This window comes from Heterocephalus glaber, unplaced genomic scaffold (assembly GCF_053883595.1).
Source record: "Heterocephalus glaber isolate CG9 unplaced genomic scaffold, H.glaber_assembly_v1.0 deba00000738, whole genome shotgun sequence".
Taxonomy (NCBI): Eukaryota; Metazoa; Chordata; class Mammalia; order Rodentia; family Bathyergidae; genus Heterocephalus; species Heterocephalus glaber.
The window spans coordinates 8,515,058-8,539,724 of NW_028258161.1; the positions used below are offsets into that span (position 1 = coordinate 8,515,058).

The following is a 24,667-nucleotide window of genomic DNA, read 5'->3' on the forward strand; positions in this document are numbered from 1 at the left end:
CTAGGCTGGCCAGAGAACAGGGAGTCAAGAGGAGACAAAGGATGGGTGAGAGAGGAAGGCTTCTGAAGAATCCTCTCACAGTGATGTCTCTCTGGCATTGTGGTCTTCTAGCAATCTGCTCCTGTGATTCCTTCACTTAAAACTCCTCATTGGCTCTCCACTGCCTCCAGTCTATCCATACTTTTTCACAGCACTAATGCCACAAACCTAGATATTACATATAAACATATTTTCAAACTACCCCACTTGTAACCCATTAAAACAAAGCTACATCAGCTGGCCCTTAGAACAAGACTTCCTTCTCTGACTCCTCCTGTATTTCCTTTTACCATCGCTGCTCATCTCTGCCATGGGATGCCCCAGCTCAGCTGCATGTAAGGGGTTCACATCCACAACCAGCCTGTGAGGCCCTCAGGGTCGGGGGCACCCTGCTTTAGCAGCTGTTCCTGGGGATCTGTAGGGCATTGGTTATAGGACCCCAGGGACTGAAAATCCAGCTCAGTCCTCTTAGACACAATGGTGTAGTACAATTGGCCCTCCAAATCCATGGGTTTCAAATCCATGGATGCAACTAAACTCACACCAGATACATATATGTACTGTGTCTATACTGAACATGTGCCATTGTTCCATAAATAATGTGACACACCAAGTTTTCACACAGTGTTTATAATAAAATATGTTACATATTATAAGTATTCTGGACATGATATAAAGTATACAATAGGATGTGGGGAGGTTTAATGCAAATATTATGCCATTTTATATAAGGGACTTGAACATCTGGAGCCAAACTCCTGTGGATACAGAAGGACTCACTTCTGAATTCACATATAACTTACACACTTCTTCCTTATACTTTACATTATCTCTACATTACTCCCAATACCTAATGCAATGCAAATGCTATGTAAATAGTTGTTGTACTGTATTGTTTAGGGAGTAATGACAAGAAAAATCTGTCATGTTCAGTAGGGATGCAGTTTTTCTTTGTGGATACTTTTGATCTGAGGTTAGTTAAATCCATGCATGTGATACCCATGGATACAGAGAGTTGACTGTACCCAAATTTCCGGTGCCCAGCATGGGCCATGTCAAAGAGCTACTCATATAAAGAGCCATGAGGGAAAGAAGCTGGATTTGGGGAATGTTCTGTAAGAGGGAATATGGTTGCATTCTTAGAGGTCAGATACAGAAAGCCAAGTGGGCTTTCTTTAAATTCAGAAATGAGTATTTTACCTATATGGTAGTGATTAAAAAGCCTTAGCATCTGATTTGCAAAGCTCCAAACAATATTATCAAAAAGTGCCACATACTCCCCAGTGTGGGCTGCATGTGTGAGCCAGGCAATGGTTCCTTTCATCCACACCGGCTCCCCTTAACAAGTCCCTGCCTCACAGATGCAAGGACGCTGCCCCTCTCTGATGACTGTGTTTCATGTGCCTCAGAAGCTCTTTCTAGTCGGGCAGACGGGCACGGCGGCCAAGTAAATCTGGGTGGCTGGAGAACAAAGGAGCCAAATCCTTCTGAAGGAATCACACATCTCAGCTGCTCATCTAAGACAAGCCCTCCTTTTTGGACACCCCAACACATAAAATGCTGATATTTTCCCTTTCAAGGGTTTTATCACAGTTCTGGGTCAAGAACTCTGTCTTCATTTTCTCAATTAGCACCTTACTTCTGCAAGCCTTTTAGCTTTTGTCTCTGGCTAACATAGCTTTTAACCTCCTTTGAATGTCAGGTCCTACTTTCCTTCACTTTGCATCCATTTTTCCACCATTACTGCCTTCATTTCAGCTAATTGCATTTAGTTAATTTGATGCCATTTATATGTACAGTGCCACTTACAGTCAAAGTATTTTAAGTTTTCTAAAACTGCTTGTCTTAAAATTCAATGCAAAGTGTCTCAGAATTGAAGGAGTCCAATTTTATCCAATTTCCTTGTCATTCTCATTAGGCAGGGAGGTAGCCGTGGTGGAAGGAGGCCTATTCAACCTATTTAATGGTCCTGTTCACTGAGAAAAAGGGAACAACAAAGAGGGAAAGGCCTGAAGTACACTCTGGCGGCCCTTAGCCCATAGGCCCGGGCTCTGGGGCAGCAGTGTGGGGAGAATGAACTGCGATTTCTCAGCATGACATCTGCTCCTCTGGGGACCCTTTGGGAAGTTGCTCCTGGAGGGAGCAGTGGTCGGTATCACTGAGGAGAGTAGCAATGTAGGGTTGGCAGTGTTTGCATAAGTGTGTGTGTGTGATTTTTTTGGCGGGACATTGCTCATTTTATATACGGTGATGAAATTTCCAGGTGGAATAAAGAGCTTACGGAGCAACTGCCAGCTCCCTCTGTCCCCAGATCCTGCCTACTGCCACCAATTAATAAAGCAGGAAATAAAGCAGCAGGTGGGCTGGGCTGTGAGTTGGGGTGTGTGGAGGTTTCTGCCTGCTCAGAAACGGGTTAGATGTAACAAATCTCTCCATACAAGAATAAGAAGCTCACCCTCTTTTGCTCCTACCTCCACATCAGGGCTAGAGAGAGCCAGCATCGGGTTTACTCGTTTCTTTGTTGTAAAATAAATGATGTGGCGTAATATGCACCCAGGTACATATTAATCCAGAGGCAGGGATGACAGAGGTAACTGATCGAGAGTCAGAGATGACAGCGATAAACTAAGATTCCTATGATCTAATCATTATTGAAGCAGAGTTATGTACATATAATGTGCATTATCTTATCTTGTTTATACTATTGCATGTATTGAAGACTTCTTAATTAAGAGTCCAGATAAAGGATAAAACAAGCATGAATTCACCCACCTTTCTCAGGTTGGTGTTGCTCAGTGAGGCCAGCTGCATTCCCAATATCTGCCCAAATAATCTCCACCAGGGAAAGAGGCCTTGTTCAGTCCAAATCGCAGGCACGAATGGAATGAACACTCATCACAGTTTCTTACGCCCCTAGATGCAGCACCAGGAACCCTCCCAGGGATGTGGTCTCCAATGCACAGAGGCCTTGCAGCCCTGATGCCACGGCACCCGTACCTGTATGGTCCTGGATGGGTCCTGTCTTGCTGGTGAGCACACTCCACTTGAGCTGCACGTGGCTGTCATGTTCCCAGTGACAGAATGTCTTGTGAGAGCCCCAGCCAAACTCACAGTTGAAACCATATGTTGGAAACTCTTCAGTGAGCAGGAAGGGAAAATAGAGACAAGCAGAGCAAGACAAATTTAATCACTCAGGGTCAAAGAGGCCTTTAATACACTCATGGACAGCATGAGTTTTATAACTTCATGTCTGTTTCAAAAATTCTGGGAAAGCCACAAAATCCAGGATTACCAAGGAACCAACTGATGTACAGGGATGTCAAAATATTTGCAAAATCACATTTAGTATTATTATGTTTTATTTTATCCAGCTCTAAAAAGATTATGGACTGCCTGTCAAGTTGGGTTTACATAATATTTCCAGGAAGCCTACTTTCCAAGGGATGTATATTGCATCTGCAGCATTTTCCCGACTTCCACCATATTTAATATGAAAGATTCTCTGTTCTTGAGGGTGAATCACAGAAACTGATATCCATCAATGAAAAGAAACTTATTAGAGGTTGACCTGTGGCCCTCAAAAGTCTGGAGCTGGGATGTGCCAGAGCGCCTTACCCCGCAGGCTCTATTATGCTAGAGCAGCCGATGTTTCAGGTCCTCGGTGTCAGAAGTCTCTGAAGCATTTTCTTAAGATTTGATATTTTTTTCCTTCTGAGCTTTTCCATCAGGTCAATTAATTGAAGAATACATTTCTGCTTTTTTAGTGAATTTCTAAATTTGCATATAAATTATTCTATCCACTTAAAACCTCAATGCAAGGTCATGTAAAGCCAGAGCACATTTAAATAGCCACCCATTTACATTTTTTTAATCTTCAAAATGCTTCCATTGGAAGCTGGAAAGAAAGCATGAATGGATACGCAGGAATGACTGAACCTGTAGGTCCTGCATGGTGTTATCTGCTGTGCGTTTGTTAAACCTCATAGCCTTATTTTATTTAACCTCATTTTTAAAAAAGAGCTTGACTTTTTAAGTATGGGAGAAAATGAAATTCTTGATATACAAAAAGTTGTTTTGGTAAAAGTAATCAAACAATAAAGATAATTTTAAAGGTAAATTCTCACGACCCACTCCTCCCCTCGAATGGGAAGCACACAAAAGCAGCAGTTTTCTCTAATGAAGGAGGCCTTCGCTTCGCATGCTGGGTAGACGATCCACAAGATGGCAGCATTGAGACAGAGAGAACGACCCGAGGTTGTCTGGCAACTGCACTGAAGGCCCTGGAACGACCAGACCACTGTGTACAGTAAGGAAAGTCTGGTATCATGTGTTGCCTTAGGGTCCGGCTGAGACCAGATCTCATTTTGAACTTTTCTCTCACTTGCCCAAGTGTTTAGCACAAAGTATCTTGTTTTTTCCTCTGCCTGGTCTCTACTACCTTCTCCCACTTTAACAATGGCAGGAGGGAATTTTCACGGAAAGATTTATTGCATGGATAAAGAGGATTCACCTCAAAGTTTTGGCTTCAAGCTCAAGCACCAATGGCAAGTTTTGGAAAGAACTCACTGTATGTACCTTCGCAACTAAGCCGAATGGATTCTCCCAATAATAAAGTGACCTCCCAAAGGGGATCAGAGCCAGTTGGGGACAGTGAAGCAGGCCATGAGATGTATTTAATGTGCACAAATTCAGTTAGTGCAAAAAACTGTACTTCACAGCCATAGTGTCATCAAAGAGGCATATTTCATGTCTAGTCTATCATAAACATGAAAGAGGTCTTCGTAAGGCTTGAGAAACTCTCCAGAATTTGCCACACTTTGGTGCACAAGATTGAACTACGCAGATGAAACACAGTCAAGTAAACAGTGACTGAACGGTTGAGCAATCCTGGATGTCAACGTCCACAGTCCTGGAATGTCCTGTTGCACAATCTTATGTTAAAAAATGTTAATATTGGAAAATGTTAATGTGTGCATGGTTTTGATTTTTCTCCTGAAATGTACTCTACAAGATGCACACACAGCAGAGCAAGAAAGCCATTACAGCACATGCGTTTCTGGTTCCATCTGCTTTTAAATTTATTCTGCAGTGTAAAAAACCACATCATCCACTGTTTTCACCATTTATATTTTGATGCTATCATAAAGTATATATACTTGGATATTTTTGAAATAATCAATAAATGGAATGGCTTTGCCTAGACATTCTCCTGACTACAGGGAACAGCAGTCCAACTGTATCTTGCAATTTCCAATCCTAAGAATTTAGCAGGAAAACTGCTCTAATGTTTTGTATTTTACTCCTCTTTTATCTTTGTGTCTCATGCATATAACTTACAGCCATGTTGTTTATTGGAAAGAAATGTTATTAAGCCAATGCATTTTGTGAGGAAGCTCAACATTGACAATTCAAGCTTGGATAAAGGCAACTAAACACAAACTACCCATAAACATTTATAGGAAGGAAAAAGGGAAAACCAGAAAGGGAGGAAGGGAGAAGGGAAGAAAAGGATGAGAAAAGGGGAGAGAAAGGAAGAGAAAAAGGCAAATGGACAAAGGAAGTAATCAGGACTATTGACCTTTAAGTTTTTAAAATATTACTCAGGCCCTGTAGCTGCACAATTCTCATTAAATTCAATGGGAATAATCTAGGCAAATCCCTTCTTGACTCTTAAAAATAGCAGGAAACAATATTCTGAACTTTTAACGAATTTATAGCCCCTGTGAGCGAGCACCAGCTGTACTTCTTGAGGCCATCTTGACCACAGTTGAATCATTCGTGCCATGTATGTGCATGGACTGAATTTTTAAATCTGATAGTCAAAGTTCTATTGTGTATATTTACTGCTGACTCACAGAGTAGTGTTTCTGTTCAAACATGTGGGGTTGCTAAGGCCCACACAATTATGGGTTACAAACACCAGGAGTGACGACAGGGATGTTGGAAGACCCTGGGAGGGAAAGAGGACCCCCAGAGAGATCTGGATTAAGAATCCAAGGTTCTCATCAATTTCTGGCTTTTGTTCATCTTAGTACAGTATGTGAATATTATATACCCAGTGAGTTTGTTATGCTGATAAAAATCCTCAGAATGAAATCTCAAGACTTTTCTTGAGTCTATAATGGTTGCAGCAAAACTGAATTATGTTGAGCATTTAGGGGTCTGACTTGTGAAGATGCCCAGAGATGCTCATGGAGCAGCATGGACCAAAGCATCAGTTAGATGAACTGCACCATAGGGGGACACTTCGGACTCAGGCAGCCAGAGATGGACCAGGGCCTCAAAGCAGCCTCAGGTCCTTGTGAAGCCTGAACATTGGCTTGGCCAAAAGGTGACAATGAGCTGAAGTCCTCCAGAGAAGGTCGCACAGTCCATTACCCACCAGTGGAGACTTGGAGACCAGAGGTGGAGCTCAGGCAAGGGAAAGGCGGGAACCCAAATTCCTGGTTCTGCTCAGAGTGAGGTAGCGATCTGTCTCACAGGTCTGTGCTTTGCACACTTGCCCTCTGACCACGGTGGACCCTGTGAGAGGACAGCTGGCCCTGGAGCTCCTCCCTGAATTCATCTCATGACTGACATGGATGCCTAAACTCAACTACCAAACAAACAAGTTTAGGAATCTGATGGAATGCTCCATTTTCTCCACAGCTGATACTCACTTTCATTGATTTTAAATAATCCCTAGCTCTTTTAATAAGCAAGGAGATGAAACAAATGAACTGGTGACTTCATGGTGGCTTTAATTACCTCTCTGGCAAGAGAAGGAACTAAAACAACAGTTAAAACACGTGTGACATCATAGAACTTCGGTCGTTCACCTCACCTGCCTTGCCAACCTTAGAGGGTCCCAGACAGCCAACTGGAAGCTGCTAGCCTTTCTCCACAGAACTGGGCCAGAGGCCTGACCTGCCTCAGGAGAGGCAGGAGGCAGGCAGCAGCCACGGTTTCTCTCCTGAGGTAGCTTCAGCCATCAGGGGCCCACCTTGGGGCTTGAATAGAACTGTGTAGGATCACAGTGTTGGCGATTTAGGCGATTATTGTTCTGATTCACCTTCTGCCATCTGGGATGTGTGGCAGTGGGAATTCTGTTAACCTCAGGGAACAAGTTAAGTTCAATGGAAAGAGAAGTTTGTTTGGTAGTTGAGTCAGGCCAACGGTGACAGCCTCCTTTAAGGAAGCATGCTAATTAGAGCAGTCCTTTCGACTGTGTGCCTAGCCAGGTAGTGTCACACTGCTGAGGAAATACTGACACACACCATTAACAAGTGACTGAGGAGACCAATGCTGAATGAGCCTCAATAGAGGAAGTGGAAGAAGCCGGGACGCTGACCTGTTCACCTCGCTCTAATGACTGACTTTAAAGTCTTTAAAAGCTCTGATTGCTTACACTGACTGTTTCCCTTCATGCATGCCTGTGAGGAAGAATGTCACAGAATACTAACAAAAAACAAAGGAGACCGCAAGGAAGGCCGCTGCTGAACCGCCCTGGCCTCTGATAAACAGCACCGGGAGGGCCTTCAAGGTCCATATGCTTCTCTATTAATAAAAGGACAGGGGGACTGTTCCCCAGGGTGCCGCTCTCCCCAGTCACAAACCCTGGCTTCCTGAACCCCATTTTGTGGCATGTCCATGGCAGACGCTATTGTAAAACTGCCAACTCCGTGGCAGGCAGAACTGACAAACTTTGCGTGTCTCGGTTTTGCAGAATTGTGATGAAAATAAATAGTCAGGCTGCCGCTTGTGAGATTTCCTTCCCCTATAAGTTTGCAAACACAGCCCGTGTCCTAGATGTGCTTCGTTTAAACAAAGTATGTTACTCAGCTCCTTCGGTGGAAAGCTGGGATTGTCACCATTTGGCAATTACTGATGGGGAAGGAGTCTTTGCTGCCTGCTGCATGTACATGTGGACGAGAGGAAAGAATATTTATGGCTCATGCTTGGAGACCAGATGCCGCTGCATGGCATCTCTCCTTCCAGGACTTTCAGGGAAACGGAAACCCCCAAACACGGCAATGTACTACTGGGGGGGGGGGTTGAGAGTGGTTTACGGATCTACTACATTTTAATTTTATTGGTACCTGATTGTATTGTGCTGTCTATTACCGTTGGCTTTTCTGTGGTCAGCACAGTGGTACCCCCTGAAAAACAAAAGCAGTAACAGAAAAATAAAAAAATGGAAGACAATTTTCTATCATGTGCTGTGCTGTTCTATGCTATATTGGTTATTATCCACACATGCTCACATCTATCTGTGGTATGCATACATATTTTTATTACATGTCTTTCTATTGCTTCCATAAGAGGCAAACATTTCCCATAGAAAAGCCTTCCTTTAATTCCATCTCCAGTATTGGTTTACTGAAATTTTGCCCATCATAAATCAAATAACTCTCCTTCAGATTTAAATAACATTGCTTTTTATGTAACACGCTTGTCTTTTTTTTTTGGTACCGGGGATCGAACTCTGGACCTTGCGCTTGCAAGGCAGGCGCCAGAACCACTGAGCTAAATCCCTGGCCTTACACACTCGTCTTTTTCAAAAAAAAATTTAAAAATCAAGAAATAAACATTGTCTATACATATAATGTACTACAGTTTATATGTATAATATACTTACACACAGTGTGCAGTGGTTAAATCATGCTAATTAACATAAGCATTACCTCACATACTTAGCTTTTTTTGGTGGTGAGAACACATAAAATCTACTCTCTTAGCAATTTTCAAGTATGCAATAAATCCTAATGCATTTCTTTATGAAGCATCTGGAAGGCACACCGAGCTGGAGACTCGGTTCCAGCAACCCTCACGGATTCCCAAACCCAGCACGGTGCACCACAATAGCAGGGGAAGGCAGGGGCGGCCTCTGTTTGTCCTTGGGGACTTGGGTATTAAACTTGACCTGCAGTTCTAAGCTTCACAGTTTCCTCGGTTTTAGATGTGAGCCTTCAGGAGAAGTTGCAGGGCCCATCCTCACAATCTATTTGAAAACTGAAAGCTTAAAGTGGATGGCAGTGGTTTCTCCTTTTTTTCCCCTTTCTCCTGCTATAGCTGTTTATTTTTCCCAAGGACAAGAAGTCTACCCAGTATGTGGTTTGGAGAAGTGGAGGGAGGCAGCGCAAAAAGAAAAGGCTAAATGTTTCCTCTCACTCACAAGGAACTCAAAGGCTGCGCAAATATTCCCTGAATATTGTGAGCTTTCAGTTTGGGACTTCTTTGGAATTCCTGGTCAGGGGCCAGGATGTCACCTTATTGAGACTTAGTTTATCTTCTCTTCCCCATATCTTAACGCTTCCATTTTCCACTCATTGTCATTATACTGTTTTATTACAATTAGTAGTGCATATTAACTGCACAAAAGAATGGGTTTCACTGTGGCACTTCCACACATGTATAGGGTGTGCTTTGATCATGTCTGCCCTCCCTCCAACCCTTTTCTTTCCTGACCACTCGCTCGATGTTTCTGTTCTAAAGCAGCATTGTCAGACTTGCCCCAAATCACCGTGAGTGCTTGCTGAAATTGCAGGTTCCTCTTCACCTACCCTTCCTAGATCTAACTCGGAATCAGAAGGCTTTGAGATCAATATTTTTTGAAGCTTCTCGAATGAGGTTTATAATCCACCAAATTTGGTAAACAGCGGTTTGCTCTTTATTACTTGGGTGTTAAGGAAGCCATTTGTTCTTCAGTGTATGTGCCATGCAGACTAGGCTGCAGGCGATCTTCCTTCATCCCCAGAGATAAGGGAGTGGGCCAAGTCAAGGGGAGGCATGAGGTGGGCCCAAGGCTTAGGATGGGAAGTCTCAGAGATAGTTAAGAGGTGTAGCAGTCATGTAGCTTCTACCAGTACCATTCAGTAAAGATTTGTGATGTTCTTTATTCAGGCCAGGCCTATCCTACAGCTCCTACAGATCAGAAATCAGTTATATAAATCAATCATGAATCAAAGAGCTATAAAATCGTGCTCTTGGAATGGTCTTAGGATTTCTGAGCTAACCACCTGCAGCACCAAGTCTTGTTACCCTGGCTCTCCCAGTGAATATGCTGGTGAGTGGTCGCATGTGTGCATGGCCTCAAAAAGGCAGGCATCGAAGAAGGAATTATATATATTATGGGTTAAAAAGGTGAATCTATAATGGCAGAATTGGAGGATAGCCAGAATACATTAGCGTTCGGTTCCCTGTAGTCTTAAAGGAGAAAGATTCAAGGTGAAAATTCACCTTTTATAACAGATATGCAGTATCAGTTTTGTTATAGGTTGGGAGCCAAATTCCACTGTTGGGTACACATGGCTCCAATGTGAAATTTGGCCTCGTGGTGCCTTTGAAGTCGACAGCATTATCTAATGACTTCAAAGGCATTTGCAAATGAGTAACTTCAGTGGTGAATTTTCAGCTTGGCAAGAAAGCAGGAGAAAGCAAACTCCTCATTTTCATGCATTGGGTACAGGTCACTCAGAATTCAATGTTGTTTGTTAGTCATGAGCACTTTGCTAGAGTATTTCTCCTCCTCTGTATACAAATAGGTCACCCCAAGAAAAGAAATTAATAGACACCATCCATGTTAAGGAGCTAAACACTGAGAGAACACTGATCTCCATTTGTGAATTCCCTTCCATCAGGGTTGAGTGAGAATGCTCACGGCTTGGTTTTATTACACTGAACATCCCAAGTTTAGTTCTGATGGTAAACCCTGTGACAACTAACAAAAAAGGTGCAGAGAAGTGCCCAGGTACAGGAGGCGTGTGTTTCAGATGTAAAACTACACTTGGGTTAGGTGAGGTAGGCCTTGGCTCTTCACACCAGGGCCTTTTCCAAAAAAGACCGCCACACAGAAAAACAAAATATATATGTTTTAAATTTAGAAGGAAAAATTGACCTTAGTATAATAAATGAATACAAAGCATGCGAATGTCTTTTAAAATCACCTCTCCTGATGGGCCCATGGGGTGGGCATCATTGACACCCTCAGAGGTGCATGTTTTGGAGAATTGTTGGGACAAACGCGCTAGCCTGAAAAAATAACATTTTTCCCCCCATGGTAATACATAGAAAAAGATTAGAATGAAGTTTTTCTCTCTACTCAAGAAATAGCTTTAAACAGCGTAGGGGAAACAAAACCTTGTACTTTTAAAGGAATGTCGGTGTTCGCACTATAAATGACCCACTTTCTGCGGCTTGTGACTTGAAATGCACATATTTGCTCCGGGCTAACAGACTTGCTCTGTTTCATTCCCTTTCAATTGATTGAGTCATGAACTAGTGCGGAAACTGAGAAGGTTGTTTGTTCTGATTCGAGGAGTAACCCTGATGCTTTGTTTCCAATCAGTATTGACTGACCACTATAGCTTAGGGTTCATGAAGAAAGAATCCCTTTAGAGAGGGCAATTGAAAGGGGTGCGCTGTATTCCAGCGATTTAGCTCTCTTTTTCATGGGGAATTTCCCCACAAGTCTGTGACAGCGGCCACAAAATCCTGAGGTTCATGGTAGAGTGTTTACAGGCAATGGCCAGCAGGTTCTGGAGGAATTGGCCGGGGCCCTGGTAATGTTTTTCACATCAGCTGCAGGGCTTCCAACTTGAACCTGACATCTCACACAGAAAACGCCTCTTCATTAATTACAGTGATTTTTGTGTCTTGTGGCTCCTTATAGGTCGTCCACAGCGAAGTACCATTCATTGGTTATGTGGATGTAACGGATTATCCCAGAAATTTGGAGGAAGGTAGCTTTGGCAGGTAGGGTTCCGGTGTAAACCTAGTTCATAGGACAGAATTTCTGGGCTGGATTTTTCTTACCCTGGACTCCATCTCAGAATGCAGAGCTCTCTTTCTCCTTCAGAGGAGAGCATGTGAAGTCACTGGAAATGAAACTTTTAGATTTCCTTTTAGATTTTGCGCCAACACTTTGCCAATAACGTGGCTCTATTATGAAGTTACAAGGTAACACCTTCAGTTTTGCCCGTGGAAATTAATTATGTGGGCTCTCTGAGCCCCTTCTGGGTAAAAAAAAAAGACCTGCATTCAAGGGCTCAGGTTTTCTCTAAAATGAGAGTCAGATGCTTATGAAACTTCATTTTGACCTAGGTAGCGCTGAAGGTCCTGCCATACATTTTGCAACAATAGGGTGAAAATCCTGGTACCTTGGCCGATTTCCAAATGGTGCAATCCCATTCCAATCCCCCACTTACCTAATCTGCCTCCCCAATATTTCTTTCATTCCAAGAGAAAGAGAAGGTCACTTTCTAGCTCATAGGGTTTGAGAAGACTTGGGAGTAACATCAGATTAATTAGGCAACATTTAGCACAAACCACCTCTGTATATTGGTTACTTGGTGCTGATGTGAAGCAACTCGGTCATCCTTTGTAAATTGTAATGTAAAATGATTTACGAGATTCCCAACTCTGAAGTCGCATTTCAAATGTAAGCCTAATTCAGTCAATTAGTTGGATAAAGGCTTCTCTCAAAAAATTTTATCCTCATTAGGAAAAGAAAATGCAGTGTGTGGTTATGAATGCGCAGTGCACATGTTAGGGGGGAGGGTTTCTGAGATGGGGATCAGCTGAGCACATGCAGCCTTGGAGAAATCCTCATTTAATTAAGACAACCCCAGCCTTGGGGTCCGAAGGGGGTCAAACTTGTTTCAAATGGCTGTGGCTATGGAGAGCAGTTTGTTCACACGGATGGCGTGAGGAAATGAAGACGCATGCGTGGTGGCAAAGCTGCTGCTATCCCTGGACAGCTTTGCCACCACCCTGCTGCCCTCAGTGAGGGCTCAACCACGACATGGACTGAAATGGCACAGCAATGGGATGTAGATGGCTTCTGCACCTGTGAGCTGGAAGTCATCACCTGTTCCGCTGTGGCAGTTGGTCTGGTCGTCGTCACATTCGTCCACTGGGTTCCCGTTGGGAGTGGTCGGTCCAGCTGTTGGCGCTGAAACGAGATTCAAGGATTACTACCTCACACCTCCGAAATGTGTTGAACCTGCTAACGCTTTTGCAGAAAACTCTAATCTGTGGGAAGAAGGCCAGGGGCATGCTTTGCCTCTACTTCAGGAGGCTACACATACTTGAATTTTGCAGAATGCATCAGAGACTATCTTGCTTTGGTATTTGATCCATATCTGCTGAGTAGATTTGGCTGCCTTAGCATTTTATACATTGTTATCTAGCAAGCCTTCTTTTTCTGAAAAGCTCTCAAATTCTCACTGGCTATTTATTCACGACCCTGGAGTCGAGAATTTTGGTGATACAGATTTTGCTTGAACTGTTTTTCATTTCATTTTCAAGGTGTTGGAAGATTCACTCATCACGCATTCTTCTGTATTCTCGGGATTGACTGAGTTTGCTAAATTTATATTATCATTTATTCCCCAAAAGGAAGCATCAACATTCACACTTAGACCCATATTGTTGTTGCTGTTTTTTAAAGAAGTGTTATTGCATTTCTCTATAAGTAGCTTCTTGACGTGGGAGCCCTCCTGTGAGAGAAGGTGTGTGAGAAGGCTGACTGAATTCCCAGGTCCTATTTCCTGGACATTCCTGGGATTGCATTCCCCTGTTGGCAGGTACCCTCCTATCTATGCATGTGAGGTTGAAAGGTAGCCAACAGTAATCAAAGACTGCTTTTGAAGTCTTTTACCTTTAGTTCAGTCTATTTTTTTCAGCCTGGTACTCATTTTTGCAATCTGTTTAATATTTTACAGTTCTCCGCATTGCATTTCATTTTTTCTGAGATAAAGCGCAGGTCCCTTGATGTTGAGAAGCATACATGATTCGGGGAGCTGGGGGTGAGGGGGGAGCTCTTCTCTTACAGCTTTTGGCCAGTAGGAATGTTCTCAGACAGAACTTGACACTGTTTACTACTATGCTTAAGGACTGAGCAAAGTTATAAAAAATGTAGAAACGTAGTTGAGTGTCAACTTCTTCAGCTACCTGAACTGATATGCCAATAAATAATAACTAGTAATCTTCATGTACAGACAGACAACCTACAGAGTGTTTGGGCATGCAATCCAGACTTTGTAACATACACAGATTCTGGGATCTATGCATTGCTGCCTTTGGATCAATAGAACTCTCTCTGGCAATCCACACAGTTGTCTTTCCTAAGCTGTCTTTGTCTTTAAGTGTTTTAAACTCTCTATCTTTGCTGATTTTTCTGGATTCCTAATGATGTCGATAAAGAAGTTCCACATTAGAAGTGGTCCAGGGCAGTGCTTAGAGTAAACTGCAAAAAGGAGTAAGAGAATGATTTCTATGCTCCAACTTTCCTCTTTGAAAATATATAGTCTGTGATTCTGTTTCTTTTTGAAGGTTTTCCTTTAAACTTTTTTATTTGTATACGTGTGTGATACATAATGCATGCATTCATCATGGGATGCTGATACATATACTCATCACATCTCTGTTTCTTAAATATAAAAGCTAGCCCCAAATAGCACAAACTCTCACCGAAGGCCTGCTGGGACCCCATCTTTTCTCTGTGTCCCTTCAGATGTCTCTGGTAGAACAAGGCACAAAGTGGATATTCAATAAGGCCTGTTAACCAGTTTGATGGAGAAGAAAAATTTTCCTTTTCACTAATTGTACTAAAAAGCTTTGACATTACTTTCTCAGAGGTTGATTTTTCTCCTGGCTGGGGCCAACTTCCTCACTTTTGTGAGCACTTGCAAACATCTGCAGGCAGATCCCTTCACCAACAGTTCCGGCCTCCACTCACTCTCGAGTTGACACTGGCAACCTGCCACGGGCCTCAGTGTTTTCAACCGTCCACTCACTGCACCTCCTAAATCAATGTTGCCTCCCAGAAGGGGACCAGGACACCTGCCTCAGGCAGCAGGGGCCTTTCCCAGGCCACATTTCTCAGTGCTCCGGATGAAAAGACCGTGCCTGCAGTTGGCTCTGCCCCACTCTTCTTTGTTTTGGCATCTTTACCAACACCCTGGCACACGGTTGCTCTTGGTTTGTGTTGCTGGCAACTGCATTCAGAGGTCTAGAACATGGCTCGAGATTTGAAAGAGCCACCCAACAAAAAAATGGGAGAAAATGGCCTGGTGGGAATTAAACACACCGAGAAGTAGCTGTGAATTATTCAGCACTATGCTGATTGATAGCTTAAGATCCTGTATTGCATGTGAAAAGTTTTATGACATTTAATGTGCTCAGAAATGTAATTATGTTTGGGTAGCTCAAAATACAGGTAATTTAAAAACCCTAGAAGGTGATATTAAAAAGCATTCTTTGAAACAACTGTGAGCATGTGCTCAACTGATTAACATCTTAGTACCAACAATAGCCATTCTGCGAGCTCATCTGGAGAAAGACCTCTACGGGGGTAGAAAAGCTGGTGTACGGTTACTCATTTATGCCCAAATCTAAGGCAGATGGGAATTCTAATGCACAGAAACAGTAAATGGTAAGATGACCAAATCCAAACATTCATCTCATTCATTATATGTTACAAGAGAGCGCAGGCCCAAGGTCAGCATGCGTGTGAATTTGTCCTTGATATGACCTTCATCTGATAATCTGAGTGTAGGCAATAACATCATTAAAGAGACCTCACTATGCTTTCATGCACATTATCTCATGAAAAGCTTTGTTTCTTTACAGCAATCTAAGAAATTCACCCAAATATGTCTCCATGTCTTACTGTGTGCATCACATGCAGCTTCCTGCTCGTGTGTTATGAAGTTGACACGGAAGGCAGAAACTTGGATCTGACACAGAACTCTAAACAATATTTAAAAAGCCAAAGAAACTGGTGGTTTCCAGGGGCCAGGGGAGGGGAAGTGGGAGAGAAGCTGGGGAAGAGGTTTTACCTTGGAGTCATGGCACTGTTTGGGGAATTGAAAAAGAAGTGGTTGTACAACTTAACTGTAGAATACACTGAATGCCCTGGAGGTGTGCATTTTAAAATGGTGGATTTTGTGTTGTGTGACTTTCACCTCAATAAATTATTATTATTATTTGTTTGTTTGTTTGTTTTGGTACCGGGGATCAAACTCGGGCCCTTCCGCTTGCGAGGCGGGCGGTGGAACCACTGAGCTAAATCCCCGGCAATAAATTATTTTTTTAAAAGTCAAGAGAGACAATCCCACAGAATTTAAAAAGAGTGGTGCAAACAGCTAAGGCAAAAACAGGATTCCGAAGGTGCTGTTTTGGGCTCGCTAGGACCCTGAGCCTGACCCTAGAGGACAGACGGCAGTAGGCAAGAGCTTCTATCCTCGGAGACAGAAATGCTTGAAAATGGAAATACAGGAGGAGGAAAGCAGGAGGGCTCCGGGAATTGGAATTACCTTCCACATCACAGCCCAGCAGCTCCATCCGTAGTCCCAGGCCGCCGTGAGTGGCCCTCTCGGGGTAGATCCGGATGAATCGCGTGGAAATAGGTGGAAAAGTCCGTAGCTCAGGTGTATCATAATTGTTGTTGCCCTCAAAAGACTGTGAAGTGCAAAGAACACCAATTATTAAGAAAAAATTATGACCTCCCTTTTCGATGGCTGTTTCTTCCCTCTGGAGGGGCATGAACAACTTCTCCTCCAGCTTCTCTAGGTCCAGTAATGGAGGCTGCGAAGAAAACTGACAGTAGACAGATTAGCAGGAGAAAAGGTGAACCGGCTTACTACCTGCACAGAGGGAGGATATGGAAGAACTCCGTCACTGCACAGTAAGGTCAAAAGCTCAGACATCCTCTTCATCAGGGAGTGGGGAGGCGAAGTGGTATGGTAGCCCACGGGAGGGCAGGTGATTTCTGCGAAGTCAAATGGGTCCTAAGAACTGGTGACAGCTGGTGATGGGTCCTTCTGGCCCGGGGGTGTCCACCCTCAGGCTGTGAAATGACCTTAGTCTTCCCTGGTGGAGGAGACCCTGGGATACTGTGCCTGACAAATGAGTTCCTTTGGGAAGATCCCCCTTAGGCAGATCAGGGAGGCTCGGAGAAAGCCCTTCCCATCACCTCCTGTCCCCTAAGTGCTCGGACGTGAAGTCCCAGTGGGCATATTTGGAGTGGCATTTCCTGAACTCCTTCAGGACTCTTAATAGGGCAGAAAAACCAGCCTTGTTCCACCATTTCCTAAATGGCTGGCATTTCTTTCATAAATGAGAAAGGAAGCAACCAACTTTCGGTAAGAAGTGACAGATGTCATGTCTCAGCAACCTTGCTGTACACGCTGAACCTACACCAGAGGCTGAGGATTTAATGAGATGTTTTTCAATGATATGCTGATATGCCTTGGAGAGGTGATGCTTTTATCACTTCCTCGAGGTGGAAGAAGATAACTCAGGAAGCAAACTTGCCATTTCTCAGAGCTTATAATAGTTACCACATTTTCAGTAAATACTCCAGTTAGGCCCTCTGAAATGAGAGGGTCCTAGCTTTGCTCAAACTTGGTCCTTTGAAAAGAAATTAAATTTTAGACATGGGAGAGAGTAATTACCATTTTATTCAATGCTAGGGAGGTAACACAGGGCTTTGCCCATAATAAGCAAACACGCTACCACCGAGCTACACTCTCGGCCCAGGAACAGTACATTTTATTTAGTACAAGTGCTGTTCATTCAAAACTAGGGCTACCCCAACCCTTTGAAATTACTGTTAGTTTAAGAAGTGTCACTAACGGGTCATTTAGAGATAAAAGACCTTCTCATCTAAGGAAAGCAATAAGGGTCCTGACTACTAAGTGATGTTCTGAATACCGGTATGACTGATGTACACCTTGGCACTCTTTTGAAGCCATTGTGACACTTTGCAGGTGCCAGGCCACCCACTGCCAGCACCACCACCAGATTATTTTATTTCCTGTGTTACAGTGGCAGAAAGATCAAAATCACTCAGTGGAATAACAGGAAAACAGAGCAATGAGTAAGTCTGTTTTCTTTTTCAAGAAGTGAGTAAGTCTCCACATAGTCTCTTCCTCAACATCAGTCTTAATTTGATTGAGAAAGAAAGGGGGAAGAGGGCTTAAAAAAATAAAATGGCCTCATAGTCGGGAATGCCTGTTTACATACCAAATATGGTATATGTTTAGGCACAGTGTAAGGCACTGTTTTCAGTGCTTAAATGAAATTAACTCATGTAATCCTCAAAGCAGCTTTACGAGGCCAATTCTGTATCACCTAACTTTTACAGAGGAGGAAACTGAGGCACATAGCAGTTGAGGACTTTGTCCAAGGCTGTAGTTCATACAGTAAGGAGCAGAGCCAGGATTCCAGCCTAGCCAGTCTTAGCTGGCACTCCTGACCACATCAGTAAGATTCCTCTGCTCTTAGGCATCTTGCCTACTAGGGCTGGGGGTGTAGACCAGTGTAGCTCAATGTAGCTCAGTGTAGAGTGCTTGCCTAGCATATGCGTGACCTTGGGTTTGATCCCCAGCACTGAAAAGAAATTATTTTGAGAGGGCTTCCTGATATGTTGCCAAGGCTGGTCTTGAACTCTTAGGCTCAAATGCTCCTCCCTCCTCGGTCACCATGTAGCCGGGACTACTAGCACATGTCACTGTGCCCAGGTTCTAGTCTCTTTGTTTTAATAGATGAGAGCTCTGAGGTCCATGAAGTGTTTATGCCTAAGGAAACACATTTAGTGTCATTAATTTGTCTTTAACTTGGTGCAAATTGGCTGCTAGGACTGGTTGACCAGATGGAGCTGCCCGCCAGCTGTGATCACGCTGGTTATCGGAGGGATCATGCCCAATGGCTGGGTCAAATCACAAAGTTGCCAAAGATGTGATTGTTCAGTGGTGGAAATGTCCCAGCAGAGTAGGAGACATGTGTAAATGAAGATTAACAGATTGCGTAGTCCGTGACAAATCAAGGGGTTTTCTGAGTTCTAGAAGTAAATTAATTGGCTTTTTTCCACTCAGAAAAGCCACTTGTAATATGAAAACAGAACTGCCTCTTGCAATTAGTTTTCTTCTGTTTTTTAAAAGAGTAAATTCACAATCAGGGTCCTGCACTCTTAATAGAGTTGCAATCGCTGCTGCTATTGAGAATCTGACATATATTACTGTTAGGCCCAATTAAGTTGTTGTCAGTACAGTGCTAATTATAATGAAAATAACATCACTTACCACGCGAGTCCTCTCTAGTTCACATAGTTCCAGAGATAAGAGGAGAAAAGCACTGATATCTATGGAAGCCCAGGCTCCTCTCTTAATTTTAACTTGAAGAAAGAATCAGCACAATGGAACTTCATTATAAAAGCTGTCAGTGGTGAGCTGAGAAGAGTATTAGCGATCAAAACCCAAGTGGGCCTTGGGTAAGTTTGAGAACAGGAACTTGCTCAGGAATTGTCTTTGTGTTCTGTGACTAATCATGTCTTAGACAGAAGGAAGGGCCGTGGTTGAATGCTATCTGTTCCTGAAATGTGGAGTTAATTCAAAGACTCTGATACACCTTGTCCACCAAGCCATGTCTGTGCGTGGAGTGAAGGAAGGAGAGAGAGGATTTAAAAACCATCCAAGCTCTGTTTTGTTTTCCCAAACTGGCTACTCATTTCCCTTTTACATTAAAGGTACTTGGCATTCTGAGCAGGTAACCTTCATTTGTACAATTAAATACAACAAGTTTTAAGTATCTTCATGTAAAATATATGCTGCTCTGAATTTGAAAGTTTTACCAATTTCCCTTTTCATTTGGAGATTTTATTTCAGTGGAAGGGCATGTTAGGAATAATAGATAATCTCGAATCAGAATCTAGATAAACAATTTGGAAGTTTTCATGGTTTTAAATACTACAGGAACATGATAGCAATGGATATTTTAGGAATGAAATCCAACAATAAAAGTCAAGCAATCTTGAGTATTTTGTTAAAGTTAAAACACGTGCGTTGGCTTCTCATGGGATTCTGTACTCGATTTACTACCCGAGAGTGACAGCATTATACTGGATGGCAGCCGCATGGATTAGATAACAAAGACAGGAAGCATTCGATGAGTCCTATCGAAAGCATATGGTGATTTGTTTTCTTTCTCTCTCAGAACTGAGTGTTCAAGAACGTGTCACAACAGCATACCTTGCCATTGACAGCAGCCCAGAAGTTGCTGATGTGCAACATATTCAAGCTTTCTGATGAAGTCACGAGTCTCCTGATCCTCAGAAGAGACCAGCTCATAGGAAATTACAGTTTCTGGTGACTATTTTATGTTTTCTTTCACCAAGATGAGAGGGATGGACATAAAAGGAGAAAGGGAAATGAACACAAGAAAGAATGTAGCTGCATATGCAAGTGTTGATAGAAACATATGGTGAATGCTTAAGTTAAAAAAAACTTATTACAATAACAGACATGTTACCAAGAAATATGAGATAAGTGTGGTCAATGCAAGGGGGGAGTATTTTGAGGGAAATTAATGGCAATGTGTCACTGCAATAATTTTTAAAATGTAAACATTCACTGCATTTTTGATCATCCCATTGGTCAACTGTTTACAGCAATTTCTGTCAAATAAAAACTTTACAGTGTCCTCATCTACCTTATCCACCCGATCTGGCACTGTGCAACTTCTGGCTCTTCCCCAGCGTCCAAATGACCATGAAAGGTGACTGTTTTGAACTGACTCAAGACCTTGAGGCACCCAGGACAGCACAACGAAAGACACTCAGGAAAGAGGACTTCCAGAACTGCTTCAGAAAGTGTCAAGAAGGATGGGATAAGTGTGTTTGAAACGAGAGAGAGTATCTTGAGGAGGATTCATGGCAGTGTGCCTTTTACTGTAATGACTTTTTTCTGTATGTTTTGAACATGTCACGTAGGTATATGTAACTCTGAAGATATTCCAGAAACCACAAGTTACCAGAGGGAAACAAGGGAGAAGTTTTCCCATTGTGACAGAATGGGTTCTGCTGGTGTCCGGCAGCTATGGGGCTGACCTGTGGCCCGTGGGAGCTGGGGTGGTCTCCTCAGAGCCCCCGAGTCCGAAAGAGTGGGAGCTGGCTGTGTCAGTCATATTATATTTCCTGCCTGCAAAGCCTTTGGCCCGGGTGACTGAGCCACATCCCCACACTCCATGGAGCGGGGAGGTTAATCTTTTCTCCAAGGAGTTAAAACTTTCTTCTTTTACAGGACCAGGTCCTGGGCAAGGCATGGATGGACAGGCTGAGGCCACGAGTCCACTGGTGTTGGTGTGAGAAGTAACATCAGCCAAACCCAATTCCCACATGGCAGATGGAACTTAGAATGCTTAAAATGTCTGTGGGCCGATCCATCTTTTAATTCTAAACCAGCTTCCGGGCCACTCAGCAGACTTCTGGGGGTCCTTTCCAAGTTGGTGCTTTGTGCTCAGGAAGTATAAATAAACATAACCATCAGCCTAAATAAGACTTAATTAGCAAAGCACATATGTTCGGTCAAAATTATTCCACATGTTTTTGTGCATGTTGAAATATTTTTATATTGAGATTCCCTTCTCTTCTTGCTGCATTATCAAGAGCCAAAAGTATCTTAAAAGGTTCCAGATGCATAAGGAATATTCTTCAGTAATAGTCACAATAACTAAAAGATGGAAGCATTCAAGTGTGAATCAATGGATGAATGCATAAACCAAATATGGCATATACATATGATGGAATATTATTTAACCTTAAAAAAGGAATAAAATACTAACACATGCTACAACACGGATGAACCTTGAGGATACTGTTGAGTGAAATAAGCCACTCAGAAATGACACATACTGTATGTTCATTTATATGAGGTTTCTAGAACAGTCTGGTTTCATAAAGAAAGTGGAATGGCAGTTGCCAGGGACTGGGGAGAAGGGGAACAGTGAGTAATAGAGGGAATGGAGTTTCACTTTTGCAAGGTGAGAAAGTTCTGGAGACTCCACAACATTATGAATACACTTGACACGACTGAAATGGAAACTTGAAAAGGTTAAGATGGTCAAGTTTATATTATATATATTTTATCACAATTAAAAATGAAAAAAAATACCCAAACTAGTTGGGGTTGTAGCTCAATGGTAGGGTGTTTGCCTTGCATGCCCAAGGCCCGGAGTTCAATCCCTAGAACCTCAAAAAAGAAGGAAGGAAGGGAGAGAAAATATTTAAACCAGGGGTGGAAGAGAGAGGCGGAAAAGGGACCCCAACCTGCAGCATGGAGCTTGAAGAAAGGCCCTGCAGGTTTGATGCATCACCTCCTGAGCCCTGTGTGGCCCATCTGCGTCCCAGCTCCAGCCGTCTGTCCTCCCGCAGCCAGGGGAGGGGGACAGCGACACGGCACTTTGCCCTGCTTATCTGACACCACGCTCAGTATCAGCCCCCCGTCTTCCCCAGAAGCGGGGGGCTTACATCAAAGTAAGAAGCAGCTCTTCCTAGAGAAGCACTGGTCCTGGATTGGAACCCAGGGCACCAGATGCCTCCCACGCCTGTCCCTGGCCTCACCTTGGCCTTGCGCCTGCTGTCGTCCATGATCATCTTCCAGTCGGAGCCATTGTTGCTGTACCCGACCTTGAACTTCCTCATGTACACCTTGTTCTCCCGGTGCTTCCCGCCCTGGATGATGACGCCCCTCACCATGGTCTCCTCGCCCAGGTCCACCTGCAGCCACTCGCTGGTGTACGGGTGCGGGGCGGGGGGCAGGGCCCAGCCCGAGCGGCTGCTCATCAGGCGGACGTTCTCCGGCATCCAGCTCCTGTCCCCTTGGTTGGACGCTGTGATCTGGGAGTCGGAGATAAGGCCAGACACGATGCCCAGCATTCCGGAGCACGGGTAGTCTAGCGGTGGGATGAAACAGACGAGGTGAACTTAGTTTCTGGGAGACTCCAGGCTCAGAGAGAAAATACAGTCTATTGAATAAAGACAGTGTCCTGTACCCACTCTTAGGATGTGTTCAATCTCTGGATCGTTTTACATTCAATCATTGTTCTTGCCTTCAATCTTTCTCCTACTATTTCAGAATTTCACACTGTACACGCACATCCCAGTACGCACACATTTCTCCCTCTTCTGACTCTGGCTACGTTTAGTGTCTGACTGTTGAGGGTCCGGTCTCTTTGGCATTCAGAAGTTATTCCCAGATCAAGGATAGGTGGTGGCCAAAGAAGTTCATAGCTTATGATGGGTTGGAGACATGTAAAGGACCAAGCCAAACAGCTAGAGAGATGCTAAAATGAAAGTGAAAAAGTGATGAGGAGGAGAAGATGAAGAAGGGGCAGACGGGGCGCTGCCCAGGGAGAGGCACTGGGGCTCAGTGTGGACGGACAGTGCCCATCTCCCCTCTTCTGTCCCTCCCCCCTGGCACCGGTACTTCCCACATGGACTTGCCACTGCCATCTCAGATGTACCAGGTGCAGACAGCACCAGGCTTTCCCCTCGACACTGAAGCCCTTTACTGAATCCTGCATTTCAACTATCAGTTGAATCATCTATCAGTTCCTGCCTCGCCACCTTGTCATTTCCTACTTTCCATCCTCTATTTCTGTTTTGTTATTAAATCATGTCACAGCCAGGGTGCAAAAGGATCTCTTGGTCAGGCTCCTGTACCCCAGTCCTGCATCTACACGACACTAAAAGCCATATAACTTTGCAGGAAAGGTTGATTTTACCATGTTATTCCCATTGCTCAAAAATCTCCACTGCTGAAGAAAAAAGCTGGACACCAGAAGGACCAATATTGGATGGCACCACTGCTATGAGTTTTCTAGGGTAGATAGCAAAACAGAAAGTAGAATGAATGGCCACCTCGGGGCAGGGACTGGGGAGAGGAGAATAGGGAGCCAGGGTTGGCTGGGAGCAGAGTCTCAGTTTAGGGAGGTGAAAGGCCCTGGAGCTGGAGAATGATGACAGCTGCACTGCAGTGTGACCGTACTGCATGGAACTGCATTGTCTATCCCCACTGGCTGAAGCGCTAACCTTCATGTCATGTATATTTTACAACAATAAGAAAGTGACACAGGTTTTAAAAACATCTGATTTTGGGGGGAATATGAAAACTATCAGGGTTTCAAGATATTCACTGTGGTGTCACCTCACTTATCTAATCGATGGAATTACTGACAATGTATTCCAGCTAACAGACTCTCTTCTCATGCAACCACGGATACGGTATAATACGCACATTACTTTGGCTCCAAGTGTTCCTGCCACTCTCTTTCTCCTTTCGCTCCAAACTTTATGACCAAGCTCAAGGCTCATCAGGAAAACTTTTCACACTGCTCTAGTCCTTTCCCAGAGCTATTACAGTAGATACAGTCAATAGCTAAGCTCAGCATCCAACTATTGTGTACATATTTTTAGACTGTTGGTCTCATGTCCACAGCTAGATTTTATGATTCTTTTTTAAAAATTAATTTTATTGGTACATTTTAGGTATACAATATAATTGACATTAAAATGTGTAACTTTATTTATTTATTTATTTTGGTACCGGAGATCGAACTCGGGTCCTTGCCCTTGTGGGGCAGGTGGCGGCACCACTGAGCTAAATCCCCAGCCCTTATAAGATTCTTAAAGGCAATGAAAACCATCATCGAACTTTTCATATGTGGTACAGCAACCTAAATAGCTCCTGAGCACACGCAGAATATCAATCATCAACTAATTGGTGGCTTAAGAGCAAAAAGTCTAACACTTCAGTTACTTTCCTTTAAAAGTGTACATCTTGATAAACGACATGCCCAAGAATGATAC

General features: G+C 43.5%; 1 protein-coding gene across 7 annotated transcripts in view; it reads right to left on the reverse strand.

Annotated features, from left to right (window-relative positions):
* The window catches only part of Nrp1 (neuropilin 1), a 136,188-nt gene that overhangs the window by 9,048 nt on the left and 102,473 nt on the right, over positions 1-24,667 (reverse strand). For 4 of the 7 annotated variants that reach the window (XM_021242043.2, XM_004861881.4, XM_021242041.2 and 1 more), the window contains exons 9-13: positions 22,421-22,752; positions 16,338-16,482; positions 12,866-12,970; positions 8,118-8,177; positions 3,037-3,174 (exon numbers count right to left, since the gene is read on the reverse strand). In XM_021242043.2, the coding sequence (XP_021097702.1) occupies positions 3,037-3,174; positions 8,118-8,177; positions 12,866-12,970; positions 16,338-16,482; positions 22,421-22,752 (780 nt within the window). The remainder of the gene's footprint in view (positions 1-3,036; positions 3,175-8,117; positions 8,178-12,865; positions 12,971-16,337; positions 16,483-22,420; positions 22,753-24,667) is intronic. The other 3 variants (XM_087206945.1, XM_004861879.3, XM_021242042.2) reach the window with 1 other exon arrangement.